The sequence below is a fragment of the Rhineura floridana genome, chromosome 3, assembly GCF_030035675.1.
Source record: "Rhineura floridana isolate rRhiFlo1 chromosome 3, rRhiFlo1.hap2, whole genome shotgun sequence".
Lineage (NCBI taxonomy): Eukaryota > Metazoa > Chordata > Lepidosauria > Squamata > Rhineuridae > Rhineura > Rhineura floridana.
The window spans coordinates 132,276,644-132,292,243 of record NC_084482.1 but is presented as its reverse complement, the minus strand read 5'-3'; the positions used below and the strand labels follow the sequence as shown (position 1 = coordinate 132,292,243).

The following is a 15,600-nucleotide window of genomic DNA, read 5'->3' as shown; positions in this document are numbered from 1 at the left end:
CAACCCTCAGCATTTACCCTTGTTCACAGAAATAATGCTTCATGTTGTGCCATCATATATAAAGTCCCTGAGGTTAGTGAGTGTGTGTAAGTAAATCAGGCTGATGGTTCATTAGGTTGCTCTTTAAAGTCTGTTTTGAATGAATGTTTAAACACGGTGAAAAAATAATTAGAATCTGCATCCTCCACATGAAACAGACAAAAGGTCCCAACCATGAGAATATTTATGATCCTAGGCAAAGTAGTCTCTTAGTTACAAACGCTCATGCCATAATACATTTGTTAGTCTTTAGTTTTTTGGAACAAAGCCAAAGACCTCATAACTCTGTGTGGTGGTCAAATTTCTTCTGGTTATTAAATAAATATTCTGGCCATTAAAGAAATATTTGATGCTAGTAGTTGTACGTGACATGTATTTTTCACTTTGAACCTCGTTATTTCTCACAAAGAAACTTAAAAATTATGACTTGTTGCATTTAATACCATCACAGCATTTCCACAACACCAGAGGATACATCTAGATGAAAAGCTGTTATGCATTACAAATCCTCCTCAAGAACATTGTTCCTTAAGCCTGGAAACTTGGATACAGCAACTTGAACAACAGATGCTTTACAGAGAACCATTTAATATACCTTTTCAGCCACAATCTGCTGCACGAACTAGCTACATATGCCAGTCAGTTATGAATCTTAGAAGAAACTCAAGCAGTGTTTCATTTAACAGAAATAAATCAAAGGCTTACAGGTGAGTTGTCAGGAGACCAGGAGATGAATAGCCACTCATAGCCCTGCGCGTTTTGGGTGTCCAGGCGGTAGAGAATGTAACACGGCTGAAGTTCATCCAGCAGTGGCAGGACAAAAGAGTCATAGTCCTTATCCCAACGCCGAGAGAGTTCTTTGTAGGCTCCAAGCACCAACTGCTCTGAAATCCAGGAGGAAGGGGGGGGGAGGAGGAAAAAAAACAGTGAGCAAAAGATGTCACATTTAGCATACATTGATCAAGTGGTTTCCAAACCTTTCCCCCCACGGACCACTTGAAAACTGCCATTAACAGACCATTTAATGATTTTCCAGGTCTCTCTTAACTGGATAGCATATAGTTACAGAGAACATGAAATGAAAGAAGTACAAGGAACAGGTGCCTTCCTCCTCCCCAAAACTGACATGCAATTGTATCAAGGCTAGTTTCAGAAATAAGAGCCATCATTGCTGATGTTTCTTCCTCAAGCCTGTGTTGGAACATTCATTATGTTTATTATTTTTATTTATTATTTGATTTATATCCTGCCCTTCCTCCCAGCAGGAGCCTAGGGCGGCAAACAGAAGTGCTAAAAACACTTTGAAACATCATAAAAACAGACTTCAAAATACATTAAAACAAAACATCTTTAAAAACATTTTTTTAAAAGCTTTGAAGACATCTTAAAAAAAAAAAAGGTCAAAAACATATTGTGTTCTTTTAAGGTTTAAAAACATACTAAAAAGCAATTCCAAAACAGACGCAGACTGGGATAGGTCTCAACTTAAAAGACTTATTGAAAGAGGAAGGTCTTCAATAGGCGCTGAAAAGATAACAGAGATGGCGCCTGTCTAATATTTAAGGGGAGGGAATTCCACAGGGTAGGTGCCGCTACGCTAAAGGTCCGTTTCCTGTTGTGCAGAACGGACCTCCTGGTAAGATGGTATCTGCAGGAAGCCCTCACCTGCAGAGTGCAGTGATCAACTGGGTATATAAGGGATAAGACGGTCTTTCAGGTATCTTGGTCTCAAGCTGTATAGAGCTTTGAACACCAAAACTAGAATCTTGAACTTGGCCTGGTAGCAAATGGGCAGCCAGTGCAATTCTTTCAGCAGCGTGGTGACATGTTGGCAATACATGCAGACAGCAGTCTGCAGATACATGCAAAGAGCAGTCTCGCCGCCGCATTTTGCACCAGCTACAGCTTCTGGACCAACCTCAAGGGCAGCCCAACATACAGCGCATTACAGTAATCCAGCCTGGAGGTTACCAGTGTGTGGACAACAGTGGTCAGGCTATCCGAGTCCTGAAACGGCAACAGCTATCTTACCAGATGAAGCTGGTAAAAGACACTCCTAGCCACTGAGGTCACCTGGGCCTCTAGCAACAAAGATGGATCCAGGAGAACCCCAGGACTATGGACCTGCTCTTTCAGAGGGAGTACGACCCCATCCAAAGCAGGCAACTGACCAATTATCTGAACTCGGGAACCACCAACCCACAGTGCCTCCATCTTGCTAGGATTCAGATTCAGTTTACTGGCCTCATCCAGCCCACCACCGAGTCCAGTCACCAGTCAATGGCTTGCATGGTCTCTCCCAATTCAGATGTTACAGAGAAATAGAGCTGGGTATTGTCAGCATACTGATGACGCCTCACCCCATATCTCCTGATGACCACTCCCAAGGGCTTCATATAGATGTTAAACAGCATGGGGGACAAGATGGTACCCTGCGGCACCCCATAGCACAACTGCCAAGAGGCAGAAAGACAATCACCCAATGCTATTCTCTGAAAACGAACTTGGAGATAGGATGGGAACCACTGTAAAACAGTGCCTCCAATACCCAGCTCACCAAGTTGGCCCAGAAGGATACCGTGGTCAATGGTATTAAAAGCCGCTGAGAGATCAAGTAAGAGTAACAGGGTTGCACTCCCCCTGTCCTTCTCCTGATAAAGGTCATCCATCAGGGTGACCAAGGCCGATTCAGTCCCATAACCAGGCCTAAACCCAGACTGGAATGGGTCAAGATAATCTGTTTCATCCAAGAGTACTTGCAATTGCTATGCCAAAACCATTTCAATCACCTTCCCTAAGAAGGGGCTATTTGCGACCGGTCGATAATTGTCGCAGACCAATGGGTCCAGGGTGGGCTTTTTCAGCAGTCAGATCGCCGCCTCTTTCAGGGTGGCTAGAACCACTCCCTCCCACAATGATGCGTTGACCACACCCTGGATCACTCGGTTAAACCCCTTCGGCAAGCTTTAATAAGCCAAGAAGGGCAAGGGTCCAGAGGACACGTTGCTGGCCGCATCATCGCAAGCACCTTGTCTACGTCATCAGGCCGCATCAACTGAAACCGTTCCCAAGAAATTGCAGCAGACATTGCGCTGGACACCTCATTGGGGACTACAGTAGATGTGGATGGGGGATCAAGACTGCTACAGAGGCGAGCAACTTTACCCTCACAGTGCCTTGCAAACAATTCGCAGTGGGCCTCCGAAGGGTCTAAAACTCCATTTCCTCGAGTTGCTGTCAACAGACCCCTGACAATACGGAACAGCTCCACTGGACAGCTACTTGATGTGATGGAGGCAGAGAAGTGGGCCTTCTTCGCCGCCCTCACCACCACACAGTAGGCACGGTTATGATGTTTTACTTGTGCCCAATGAGCCTCACAGCATGTCTTTCGACACTTGCGCTCTAGCTGTTGTCCAGCCTGTTTCATTGCCCTGAGCTCACTGGTGTACTAAGCTGAAAACTGGGCTCCACAATGCCAGACAGGGTGCTTGGGAGCAACTGTGTCAAGAGCCTGACACGCCTCACTGTTCCACAGCGTGACAAGGGCTTCAACAAGGTCACCTGCTCTATCTACTGGGAACTCCCCCAGGTCATTCAGGAATCCAGTGGATTTCATTAGTCTCACACAGCTGTTAACGTTTTGGACAATCCTTTTCTAAATACAAAAGGACATATGGCTACAATAATAATCTGGTCATTCTATAGGTTTCAAAATGAAACCAGCTCCTATGTAAAGAAGCCCTACATAATGGCCTTGCCACTGACAGAGGTAACACTATTACTCAGAGTCATAACCTGCTTTGCTGCATGCAGAAAGTCTCAGATTCAAATTCAAATTATCCAGTTAAAAGCACAGAATAGGGGAAACACTTCTGCCAAGATCTTGGAGAATTTTCAGTCAGAAATTTTCAATAAGAATAGACCATCCAGTAGATGGACCAAACAGTTGGATCCAATATGAGGCAGCTTCATATGTTTTTATGTTGAAAAAAACAACTTTCTGCTTGGGTTGGAGAAGGTTGAGCTAGAGCTAATGGGGATGTACTACTATGTGATATTTGCGAATGCACCTATCAGCCTGTAGTTGGTGGCCAGTTTGTTTCCGGGCCCAATTCAAGGTGCTCCCATTAATGTTTAAAGCCCTAAACGACTTAGGCCCCAAATATCTGAAAGACTGCCTCCTTCCCTACAGACCCTCTCCTTTCCCTACAGACCAGCAGAGGGGGCCCTTTTGGTAGTTCTACCACCCTCGGAAGCTCAGTTGTTGTGGTGGCCCAGGAGAGGGCATTCTCTGTTGCAGCCTCTAAGCTGTGGAAATCCCTCTCCACTGAGGTGTGTCTGGCAACTTCATTGTACAACTTTCGGCAAATGCTGCAGATGCACCTCTTTACCCTGGCCTTTGACACCTTGGATGTATATTTTTAGGACCCACTGTATTTTCTGTGATATTGTTTAGCTTAGTTTTTAACTGTTTTTAATTATGTGTTTTAAAGCTGATGTAACCCACCCTGGGACCTTTGGGTGAAAGGCGGGTAATTCATCATCATCAGAGCTACTGAGGCAGGCAACAAATATGAAAGCACTCCAGCATCTGCTGATAGGAACTGCTTGGCTATTGCTCAATGGAGTAAAGGATATCTGCCTGTTGCATCATTTGTTTTGTTTGTCCTGCAGACTTGTTTTCTAAGAAGACGAGAATGGGCTAAGTTTCTAGGGAATCCTCGAGTGCCCACACTAGCTCACTCTTTGATTTACTCATGATAAACAAAAACAGAAAATGAGCCAAGGAGGTCAAGGCCCTTTGCAAGAACTCAACCCTACAATGCACAGCCACACATTTCTGTTTTAACACAGAGATGGCTAACTACGGGCCCTCCAGGTGTTGCCGGACTCAAACTCTCATCAGCTGCAGCCAGCATGGCCAATGCTCTGAGATGATGGGAACTGTAGCCCAGCAACAACAGATTAGCTACCCCTGATTTGATGTATCTAACATGGTTGACTCCTGGCTATTCTGAAAGGTCTAGAGCAGGAATGAGGAACCTGTGGCCCTCAAGATGTTGCTGGACTACAACTCTAATCATTCCTGATCAATTGCTATGCTGGCTGGGGCTGATGGGAGTCCAGCAACTTCTAAGGACCGCAGGTTTTCCATCCCTGGTCTAGAGTCACCCGGGCCTACTGCCTCCTTATCTCATAGCTAAATCTTCACTACCATTCTGTTTGTGTAAATCTACCCCCTGTAGTTTTAGGTCAGCCACAACTCTAAGAGGATGGAGTTGGGAAACAGAGAAATTAGGAATGCGTGTGTCAATGTAAGATACTCAGGCTACTTAAAACAGCTCCGGAAACATCTACTTCCCTTTAGGATGCAAAACATGGCCTCAACTGGTAGCAATTTCCTGCCCCTTCATTTATCGTTGCTTATGCCATCTTAGCCAATTTTTGCTTGTACAGGAAGCCGTGGATTTAGCCATTTGAGAGTTTACTTTCATTCTGTTGCTTAAAAATAGATTGATTGAAAAAGTGGGTAAATCGTGCAGTTCAAAGATGGAAACCAATTTGACCTCCCCAGCAATGATAGCACAACTCCCCCCACCCACCCCCCACAATTTCATGGTTCAATTTTTTTTTAAAAAAAGTAGGAGTCATATGCTCCTACATTTTTGTGTTCTGACATGTTTGTTACATCCCTCAATCCCACAGAGAAGCAGCAATGCAAACCAGCATGGCCAGCATGTAATACGATTGGCCAAGTTCCTGAAAGGGAAAGTGATATATACAGTTACTAGAGACAGGAAAAGGTGAAATTATTAATGAAATACATGAAAATTCTACCTTGGGGTGCATCCAGCCCAACAAGTTTTCTGTTAGGAGGCAACAGGACCTCCAATGAATACCATATATCCCATCATCCTTTGGACTAATTTTGTGAAAGAAACTCTAGAAGCAGAGCATTACAGGTTGAACCTTATTAAAGACCTATAAATCTTTCCACCATTAGCTTGGATAGAAGACTTACCAGTCATGGCCTCACCTATCCTCCTCCATTATTAGTGCCTCTCATTCTTTCCCCCCCTAATTATTCAGGTATGTAGATTTCTAAATAGATCTCTATTTAGTATTATGTAAATCATATGCACTGCAGATAAAATACAAATCAGGAGCTGCCCACTCAAGTTAGAAATGGTGCCACAGGGAGAAGCAAAGACCTATTCAGAAATATCATGTACTACAGATGACCTAGAACAGCCTTTCCCAACTAGTGGGCCACCAGATGTTGTTGGACCACAATTCTCATCTTTCCTGACTATTGGCAATGCTGGCTGAGGCTGATGGGAGTTGTGGTCCAACAACATCTGGTGGCCCTCTAGTTGGGAAAGGCTGACCTAGGACTATACCACTTTGGACTACAGGTGGCAGATCACATCACTAAATGCTCCTCATGTCCAGTAGTGGGAAGCCTCAGGTCCAGGAACCAAGCACAGCCCCCCAGGCTTCTCTGTCCAGCCCTTGGAATTCTGCCTACGCCTCTTACCCAGACCACACCCCTTGCCCACCCTGCTCCATGTGCTTTTGAACTGTGGCAATGTCTCTTGCTTGCCTGGATGCATAGAAACCTTTGCTTTTGTGTGGCTGGAGTGTAGCCTACTATACAAAGGTAAGAGTCACATCCATTGCCCCTGGAAGGCTCCCCACAAGGGAATGTGGCTGTTGTGCTGAGAAAGGTGCCCCGCCTGTGCCTACATCAAAAAGTCATTGCTAGAGAAGGATTCCAGTCTAGCCTTTCCACACAGTTCAATAGTTTTCTACTTACAGGGAGCTTTTTGATAGGCGAGAGCATTCCAACATGGAATTCCCATCACCAATCTGTAGTCTGTAATAGTATAGTCCAGGAAGGCCATACCAAGTGATCGGTGTGGCTCAGCTACATGTCTCATCTGGCCATCTGAGTCACACACCACAAAACTGATCTTCCTCACGCTCAAACACATTACATTCCAAAACAAATGCCATCCTTGTTGCTAAACCCAAGGAGGGTAGCAACTGGTGGTGACCTGGTCACTAAAGCTAGATGATGCAATCTGGACTTCATTCACTTTGAATGAGGGGTCTCCTGAGTGTCACTCAGCATGGACAGGGAGCCCCAATGAGATTGGATGACACAACTGACTGATACAGGGACCCTCCTGAGGGGGCTCAATTGTTATGTTTGGAGGAAGTAGTTTGGATTGGTGCTGAAAGCACATCTCCAAAGGAGGTTGCTGTAACCTCCTTTGAATTTGACAGGTGTCAGTCACCTGATGTTATTATGACAATAGGTGATTCATAGGTGGGTGGTCCTGACCATCTGTCAAAGTCGACCTCAGGGGCTGAGGGAATTTCTGAGATTTAGTTCCCCACCTTTATGATACAACTCTAGGGCTGTAATGTTCAATTGGGTAATTAATTACATTAATTTGACTGACAAAAAAAGGTGCCCCCGGTAAGAATGGGCCACACATTTTTCAAAAAAGTAATTTTAAAACTGCAGAAGCAGCCACCATCTTAGAAATTGCTTGGTGGTACTGTACAGCATCTGCTTTGCATACAGATGGTCTCAGGTTCAATTCCCTGGCACCTCCAGGGAGGGCTGGGAAAGACTCTTGCTTAAAATCTTGGAGAACTGCTACCAGTCAGTGTCAACAGTATTAAGTTAGATATGGCCTGACTCAGTATGGCAGCTTCCTATGTTTGTAAGAGGCACTTCTCTTTCTCTTGAACACAGAGAAGATGGTGCCTAATCTAAGATGGTGCCTGCTGAGACATATCCTCTCGAAAGAAAGAAAATTTATACTCTCTGAGAAGTGACAGGAGAACAGGAACATAAGGACAGGACACTGTAGGATAATAATATTTAATGACATGCATCAGTTAAAAGTGCTCGGCTGGGGTAACTTGTACTTGATGTAAGTGCATAGTCGAGGCATACAGTTGTTCATCTACCAGGAAACGCAAAGGGAACTCTACACAACTGAGGGTTTCATTTTTTTAGTGTGTGTGTGTTTTGCCATTCAGACAAAATGACTCAGCCAACTAAACAGAAGGAGTACAAAGCATTCCCAGTCACCTAGGTAACAATGCCTCAAGAGTTAGACCTATTGAATTCAGTGGGAGTTTCTCTCAGGTAAGTGGGGTTAGGATTGCAGCCTATGTACTGGTAACAATTCTGGCATCTGTGCTGGATTTACAGGCATATCCTCCCTCTATTTTTCATCCTGCTTCTCATTACACTGACCAGGCCTTACGTCAGTCTCTACAGCCACTGCATGCTACATGTGAAAGCTGCTGCTTGTCCCCTACATGCATAAGCTGTGACAGAAAGACTCCTAATATGCAGTGGGCAGGTGAACCAGGGAGATAGTAGCCAACTGTATCTCCTGGGTGCATGCTCACCATGATTTTGAGTGTCTGGAGGTGGCGCATGCCTGCTTCATACACATGTGTACAGACAAGGAAAGTTCTCCAAATAAATGCTCGATCTCTGCCTGTAAAATTACAGCATTTTCCACACAGTTCTAATTTTGACCTACCCCTTTTGGTCCACTTTGTACAAGTTCACTTCACCTCTACTAAACTTGAAGCTGAACCAGACTCCTAACAGCAGGGTTGTGAACAGGAAACTGAGTTCTGTAAACTATTATTTACTTGGTTGTCAGGCAACTTGAAGAGGAGAGGGCAGGCAATACACTTTCAGGATTCTTCAAACAAACACTGAATTGTCTCTCTCACTCTCTGGGAACAGCAAAAACACAATACATCACAAGCAAACAATGCAACTCTAATAGCTAACACTTGTGGCTTTTTTTCACCTGTTCAGTTATGTTATAACTGTGAGCATGCCATAAAGCTGCTTGCTGACCTCTTTCATTCTGCACACGCCCTCCTACAAATTCCCATTCCACAAAGTTCTACCCTGTTGACAATATATTATTTCATCTAAAGCCGGCAGTCGCTGCTTTCCAGAGGAATCTTTGATGCTTGCAGTGAAATCTTTTTGACTATCACATGTCATTAGTAAAATCATGAAAACAAGTCTCTTTCACACACTGTTAAGCTGCCTTATAGCGAGTCACACCATCAAGTCATCTAGCCTAGTAGTTTGCCTACTCTGATAGCAGAAGCTCTGCAAAGTCTCAGGCAGAAAGTCTTTCCCATTATCTGCTACCTAGGGGTCCTTTTTAACAGAAGGTGCCTAGGATTGAACCTGGGACCTTCTGCATGCAAACCATGTGTTCTACCATTGAGCTTTGGTTCCTCCCTTAAAGGAATCAAACACTATAATCAGAGTAGTGTGTACTGTGCACATCGGTGCAAGCCCAGAAACACACACACAGGCACTGGGTACAGAATCCAGCTTCATCACTTTCAGCTTAAAAGAAAAAGCAAGCTTCTAACGATTTACTGCCATAAATATATTTTTTTCAAAATGTTTGGGCAATGCCTGTGAGTCTCAGAAGCCAGAGGGGTGGACGAGTAAACTCGCCAGTGGATGGCCCTACATCCTTCCTCACAGAGCATTTGCTTCTAGCAAAGGTAAATAAATTACACGAAATTAAAAGCAAACACCTGGGACTCTGCTTAAATTACACAGGCAGCATCATCCAGCTTTTCCCAAAACAGAAATGGATTACCTTGGGAGAAGAATTTGAAAATGCTCATATATAAAACTCAAAATACTCAAAGTGTTTGGTCTTTCCCATCACTAAAAATGTTATTACTAAGATCCACCCAACTGCTCGCTGCAGCAATCAGAACTCTGCACTGTAGGAATTAACCTATCCATGGTTTCAATGGCCATTTCATCCTGTTTGTGGCTGACAGCTTAGTCAAGTATCTACAGGGCATTAGTCAAGTATCTACAGGGCAGCTTATCAGCCTCTTCTCCAACCTGCTGCTCTCCAGATGCTGGTGGACTACCACTGCACTCCAATCCCTGCTGACCACTGGTCACGTTGGCTGGGACTCAAAGAAGTTGGAGCAAGAAGAGGTTGGGGAAGAGACTTTATCTTTATCGCCGAACTCTCACTAGACTGGCCAACAGAAATGAACAAATTAAAGGAAGAAGGCCAACCTATTTGTGCCTTTCTGTTTCAAAACATGGCTAGGGCATGCTACTCAGCATCCCCATACATGACAACGTTAATAATTTGTAGACTAAAAAGGGGGAGAGGGGTGTGGAAGAACCAACAGGGTGGAGGGCAGGCTTTGCCACAGCGGAGACTGCAGCTGCACTTAGGAGGGCAGACAGATACCTCCAGTGGTCACTTCTAACAGCAGTAACTGTAAAAGTGGATTTTTTTGGGGGGGGGATGAAGTGTGAAGTGCCAGCAACTTTGGATTTGCTGTATCCAAAACCCTACAGGTCCACTGAAGGGCCCCATCCTCGAACCCTTCAGCCATGCAAGATATTCAAGTCTACTCCCAGAGATTTAGCTATTTTCTGGCAACAGTTCAGGTCAACCAAGGTGGAAATCATAATTTTGTCTCTGTTTAATCTTCTTTATTCTTGGGATAGTTCCTTGCACAAGACAACGCAACAACTCACACTCAACCACTGACACTGTCCCTCCTGTGAATTACTTGTCCATCTGATCTAGACTCCCATTCATTACTACTGGCCAAACTGCTAAACGGGATAACATGGTTCAGGATAATAACTAGGCCAATCATGGCACCTCTGAGAGCAGCAGAAAACTGTTTCAAGGGCTTGAATGCAATGCCCCAGCTCTAGTTATCAGCTCCCAGTTGTCAATCCAGGGGATTATATTTCCCACAGCTCCTCCAAGTGGCACTAGAAAGCAGATAAAGTCCTACTGCAGGGATAGCCAACATGGTGGCCTCCGGATGCTGTTGGACTCCAATTCCCACCAGCAGCCCCAGTTAGCATGGCCAGTCATGGATGAGGTGAGCTGTCATCCAGTGATATCTGTGGGGGAACTATATTGGCAACCCCTGCTCTATTGTATATGGTAAAACAGTGGGTTTAAAAAAGATATATCTCACAATTCGCATCATCATCATCGCGCATTTGTCTGGAGTGAATGCAGAATTTACCAAAAATCTAGCAAACACAGAAGAAAGTGACTATTGGGCCTATTTCATAATCTGACTGGAAATATCTAGACCTGCAGTTGGCTACATCCCAGCTAGCCCAGAGACCATCAGAAACTTCTTTCCACTACTTTTCAACACATATCCCAAAGAGCAAGCATCTTTAGATTTTGTCATGCACATTACATTCAGGTTGGCCACAAGATACAGATACACAAAGGAATCAACTAAAACCACACCCACAGTTCTGGTCATCTCACCTCAAAAGGCATTGTAGAGTTGGAAAAGGTTCAGAAAAGGACAACCAAAATTATCAAAAGGTCGGAGCAACTCCCCCATAAGGAAGGTTAAAACATTTGAGGCTTTTTAGTTTAGAAAAAGGATGAGTAAGGGAGATAGGACAGAGGAGTATAAAATAATGCCGGGTGTGGAGAAGAAGTTTTTCTTCCTGTCTCATAATACTAGAACTCCTGGACACCCAATGAAGATGAATGCTGGAAGTTTCAGGATAGACAAAAGGATTTACTTCTTCACACAGTGCATAGTGAACCTATGGAATTCACTCCCACAAGAAGCAGTGATGGCCACCAAGTGGGATGGCTTTAAAAAAGGATTAGACAAATCCATGGAGGATAGATCAATGGCTACTAGCCATAATGCAATCAGGCACTGTTTGCAGGCTTCCCCTAGGCATCTGGTTGGCCACTGTGAGAACAGGATGCTGGACTAGATGGCCTGATCTGACTAGAGGGCTTTTCTTATGTACTGTCAACAAAAGTCTGCTCTGTTTATTACCTCTGTTTATTAAGCTGAACTTAAGCTACTCACTGCTCTTAAATTTTGCAGAAGAAAGAAAAAAAAATTGACAGACTAAACCAAAAAGAACTCTTACTTCCTGTATAGACTTTGGAATGTGGAGAGATGGTTTTCTCAGTTAATCAGATCAAAACGGAAACACAAAACAACACCGAAGCCACTGTACTGTAAAGCCAGATTTGCTGAGCCTTTCTTGAATGCTTGCACATTAGGTGTGCTTCAGCAAAGCAGCAAGTGACTGTGCAGATCAGGATAAAGAGCCTGTCAACATCCAGTTGTTAGGCACCTACAAAAACCACAAACAGTGTGTTTTTTTAAAAAAGTATCACTGCATTAGCTCATGGGGGGGGGTTGTTTCTGCAGAGTTCTGAGTCTCTTGGATTTTTCTAAAACTTCTAATCTCTCTGAAGTTTTGGCTTTTACAGCCGCAACCCACATTGGTGTTTTTCTAGCCATATGGCATGCCTCTTTCACAATCAAACTTCTGCCTTATCGCCCAGCGCTTAACTTGACACTCTAGTACTGTCATCATTCCCTATCCCCTCCCTGCTTCTAAATTATACTTTTTAGGGTTTTGATAAAGACACAAAAGACTGCAGGACAGAAAACTAGATTTAAGTTCAAAGCTAGCTTTCCACTGGAACCAATATAAGCCTTTGTGAGTCATTTTCTCTTACAGAGGTACACAAACTTATTTCTCAATTTGGCACCGGAGCCCTCCCAATCTACAAGCCGCAGGCAAGCTTTGTAACTGTGCTAGAAGCTACACTGGACACACCCTGACCTTGCGGCTCAAAGGGAAGTTAAGAGATTAATTTTCAAAAGCATGGAGTTTAGAAATCAACACGTGTTGTTGAGTGCTATGGCAGTGGGAAAGTCCTGATGATCCAGTCATGGAACTGCTATAAGAAAAAAAAGGATTTGAACTACCAAGCATCACTTATGCCAACTACAATCATGTGGCTCTGGCATGCCTGTTCTATATGCATCAGGATGCAAGAGCAAGTTTTAGGCTTACATGCTGCCTCTCCCATCCATTCATATATAATTGTTATTGCAAACTCTGGTCTGTGCGTGCACACACACATATTTATCAGCTGCAAAGGGGGGGATGGACATTGTATGGGCAGTGCATATTGATACACAAATGTATGTAAACAGCACTTGGGTCACATTAAGTTGTCTATTTATGTGGGAGGAAAAATTAGCTTTAGGCCGCACGATAGGGCGGTGCACACACTATACTATATGAGATCTTCAAGGAATACCCCAGTTAGCATGTCTGCAGAAAACAGTGGGACAATGTCGGGGGGAAAAGAGCAGATGGTCAGAAATATGCCATTTTCCCTCAAGAGCAATCGTCCAAAAACACCTGCTTGGTTTGCTGGCCAGATTCTAGTTGTACCTGCCGCAGCCATCCTCCATCCCAAGCCCTCTGGTACGTGAGGGCGTCTAGAGGAAAGGCAGGCATTTCTGTAATTCATACTGGGGTAGAGAAAGCAACAAATACCAGAGAAACACTTGCTGTTCCTTACCTTATCCAAAACTCAGCGCAAACAAAAAACCTCCCATCTATCTCCCTTGAGCCCTCTTGCAAATGCAGGGGACTTGGGAGAACACAGGAGATTCCTCTCATTTCTGCTGTTTTTCGCCATCTCCAAACCATGGCACAAGTGAGAGCTGAAGGGAAGGACCAGCTGCCGCAGAGCATCCTTTGGGCCAGAGCCCCCCCCCCAATGGCTGCCTGGTTTGAGATTAGTGGAAGAATGACTAAAATTCATATTTAATGGCTATGGGAAAATTCACCGCGAGGAAGCACAGGAATCAGCAAAAATCCACCTCCCTCTAGCCAACGACAGGTAGTATGTCTCAACATGTAGGGGAAACTTGTTTCTATGCTGGGTGACTGAAATTTATCAGACCCTTGAAATCCTACAAGAAGCACCCTTTCTATCACAAGCAAAGCAAAGAAGTGTAAAGGTCAGGAATGAGAAACCTGCAGCCCTCCATGTGTTGCTGGACTACAGCTCCTACCATTCCTGACCATTGGCCATACTGGCTGGGGTTGATGGGAGTCAGAGTCTAACAACATCTGGAGGGTCACAGGTTCCTCATCCCTGGTATAGATGATAGACCACATGGGCACAACATTTTCCCCCAAGTGTTTAAATCTCCCTGTTGTCTTGAAGGGTTTCTATGGGAGACATCATCATGACAGGTTTTAAAAAAAACTCACTGGATTTATGTGCTTCTGCTACTGCACAATTCAGGCTCTTCTCATACCAGGAAAAGTGATATGTCATATCATCATTCTAATTTTACAGCTGGGAACTATAACCCATTCAGATATTTGGGTTTGACCTGTTCAGTTACACCTTTAATACTGATTATTATAGGCACTGGTCAAAGTGGACTTCGCTGGACTGGCCATGTTCAAATGCCTGATCATCGTCTTCCAAAGCAGCTACTTTACTCCCAACTTAAGGATGGAAAACGGAATATTGGTGGACAGCAAAAAAGGTTTAAAGATGTTCTTAAAGCAAATCTAAAAAATGTAACATGAGCATCCAGAACTGGGAAGTCTTGGCCCATGAACGTCCCAAATGGAGGTCGGCTATTATCAAAGGTGCTATGGACTTCAAAGAAGCATGAATACAGGGTGAACAGGACAAACAAGCTAAGCGGAAGGCATGTCAAGCAAATCCTCATCGCAACCATCTTCCATCTGGAAACCTATGTCCTCACTGTGGGAGGCTGTGGGGATCCAGAATTGGCCTCCACAGTCACTTATGGACCCACTGTTAAAGACCTTACCTTGGAAGACAATCTTACTCTGCCACGAGTGATTGCCAATGAATGAATGGTCAAAGTAACCAAATACACACAAGAAGAGGAGCTTTGTAATATTTTTTAATCAAGCAGAAGAAAATATATAACAATGTGCTCATCTGTGAACACCGCACAAAACCCATGTCATAAGAAATAAAGTTTAATTAAACTTAATGAGGCTTAATCAAGGACACAAGCTGCAATGCCATATCACTACATTTCACTGAACCTCAAAAGAGACTGGAACATAGGAACATGCCATTTACTGAGTCAGATCATTTGGTCCATCTAGCTCAGTGTTGTCTGCACTGACTAGCAGTGGCTCTCCAGGGTTTCAGACAAGAGTCTCTCCCAGCCCTAACTGGAGATGCTGGGGATTGAACCTGGGACCTTCTTCATGCAAGGCAGATGCTCTACCACTGAGCTATGTCCCTTCCCCAGAGAGAAGAGGAAGGCGTCAACCTGCATAACCGACTGAGGATTCATGAAAGAATCTCATAGAGACTGCATGCGGTTACACTATGTCAGAATAAGGGCCTTCCACAGAGATATTTTAATACACACACACAAACTTACAAGCACCTTTTCAGATAAATAGCTAATTGGTAAAACAACTTATCAATAATTGGTCATGCCCCAACCTCAATGACATCACCCACCCCTCAGTGGATAGCTGAGTGACAGAAAGGGCTCTACAAAGTCAAGAGCAAAACAACATTCAAGATCTATAATAAGCTCCTTGCTTAGTCACCCTTGAGATCACTACTTTGTGTTGAAATTATAAGTAATGATCTATCAAGGTCACATTAACCAAAAACA

General features: G+C 44.1%; 1 protein-coding gene across 2 annotated transcripts in view; it reads right to left on the bottom strand.

The window, feature by feature from the left end:
- Nucleotides 1-15,600, bottom strand: part of TWF2 (twinfilin actin binding protein 2) — an 80,362-nt gene that overhangs the window by 24,049 nt on the left and 40,713 nt on the right. For both annotated transcript variants that reach the window (XM_061617958.1, XM_061617957.1), the window contains one exon: nt 745-923. In XM_061617958.1, coding sequence (XP_061473942.1) covers nt 745-923 — 179 coding nt within the window. The remainder of the gene's footprint in view (nt 1-744; nt 924-15,600) is intronic.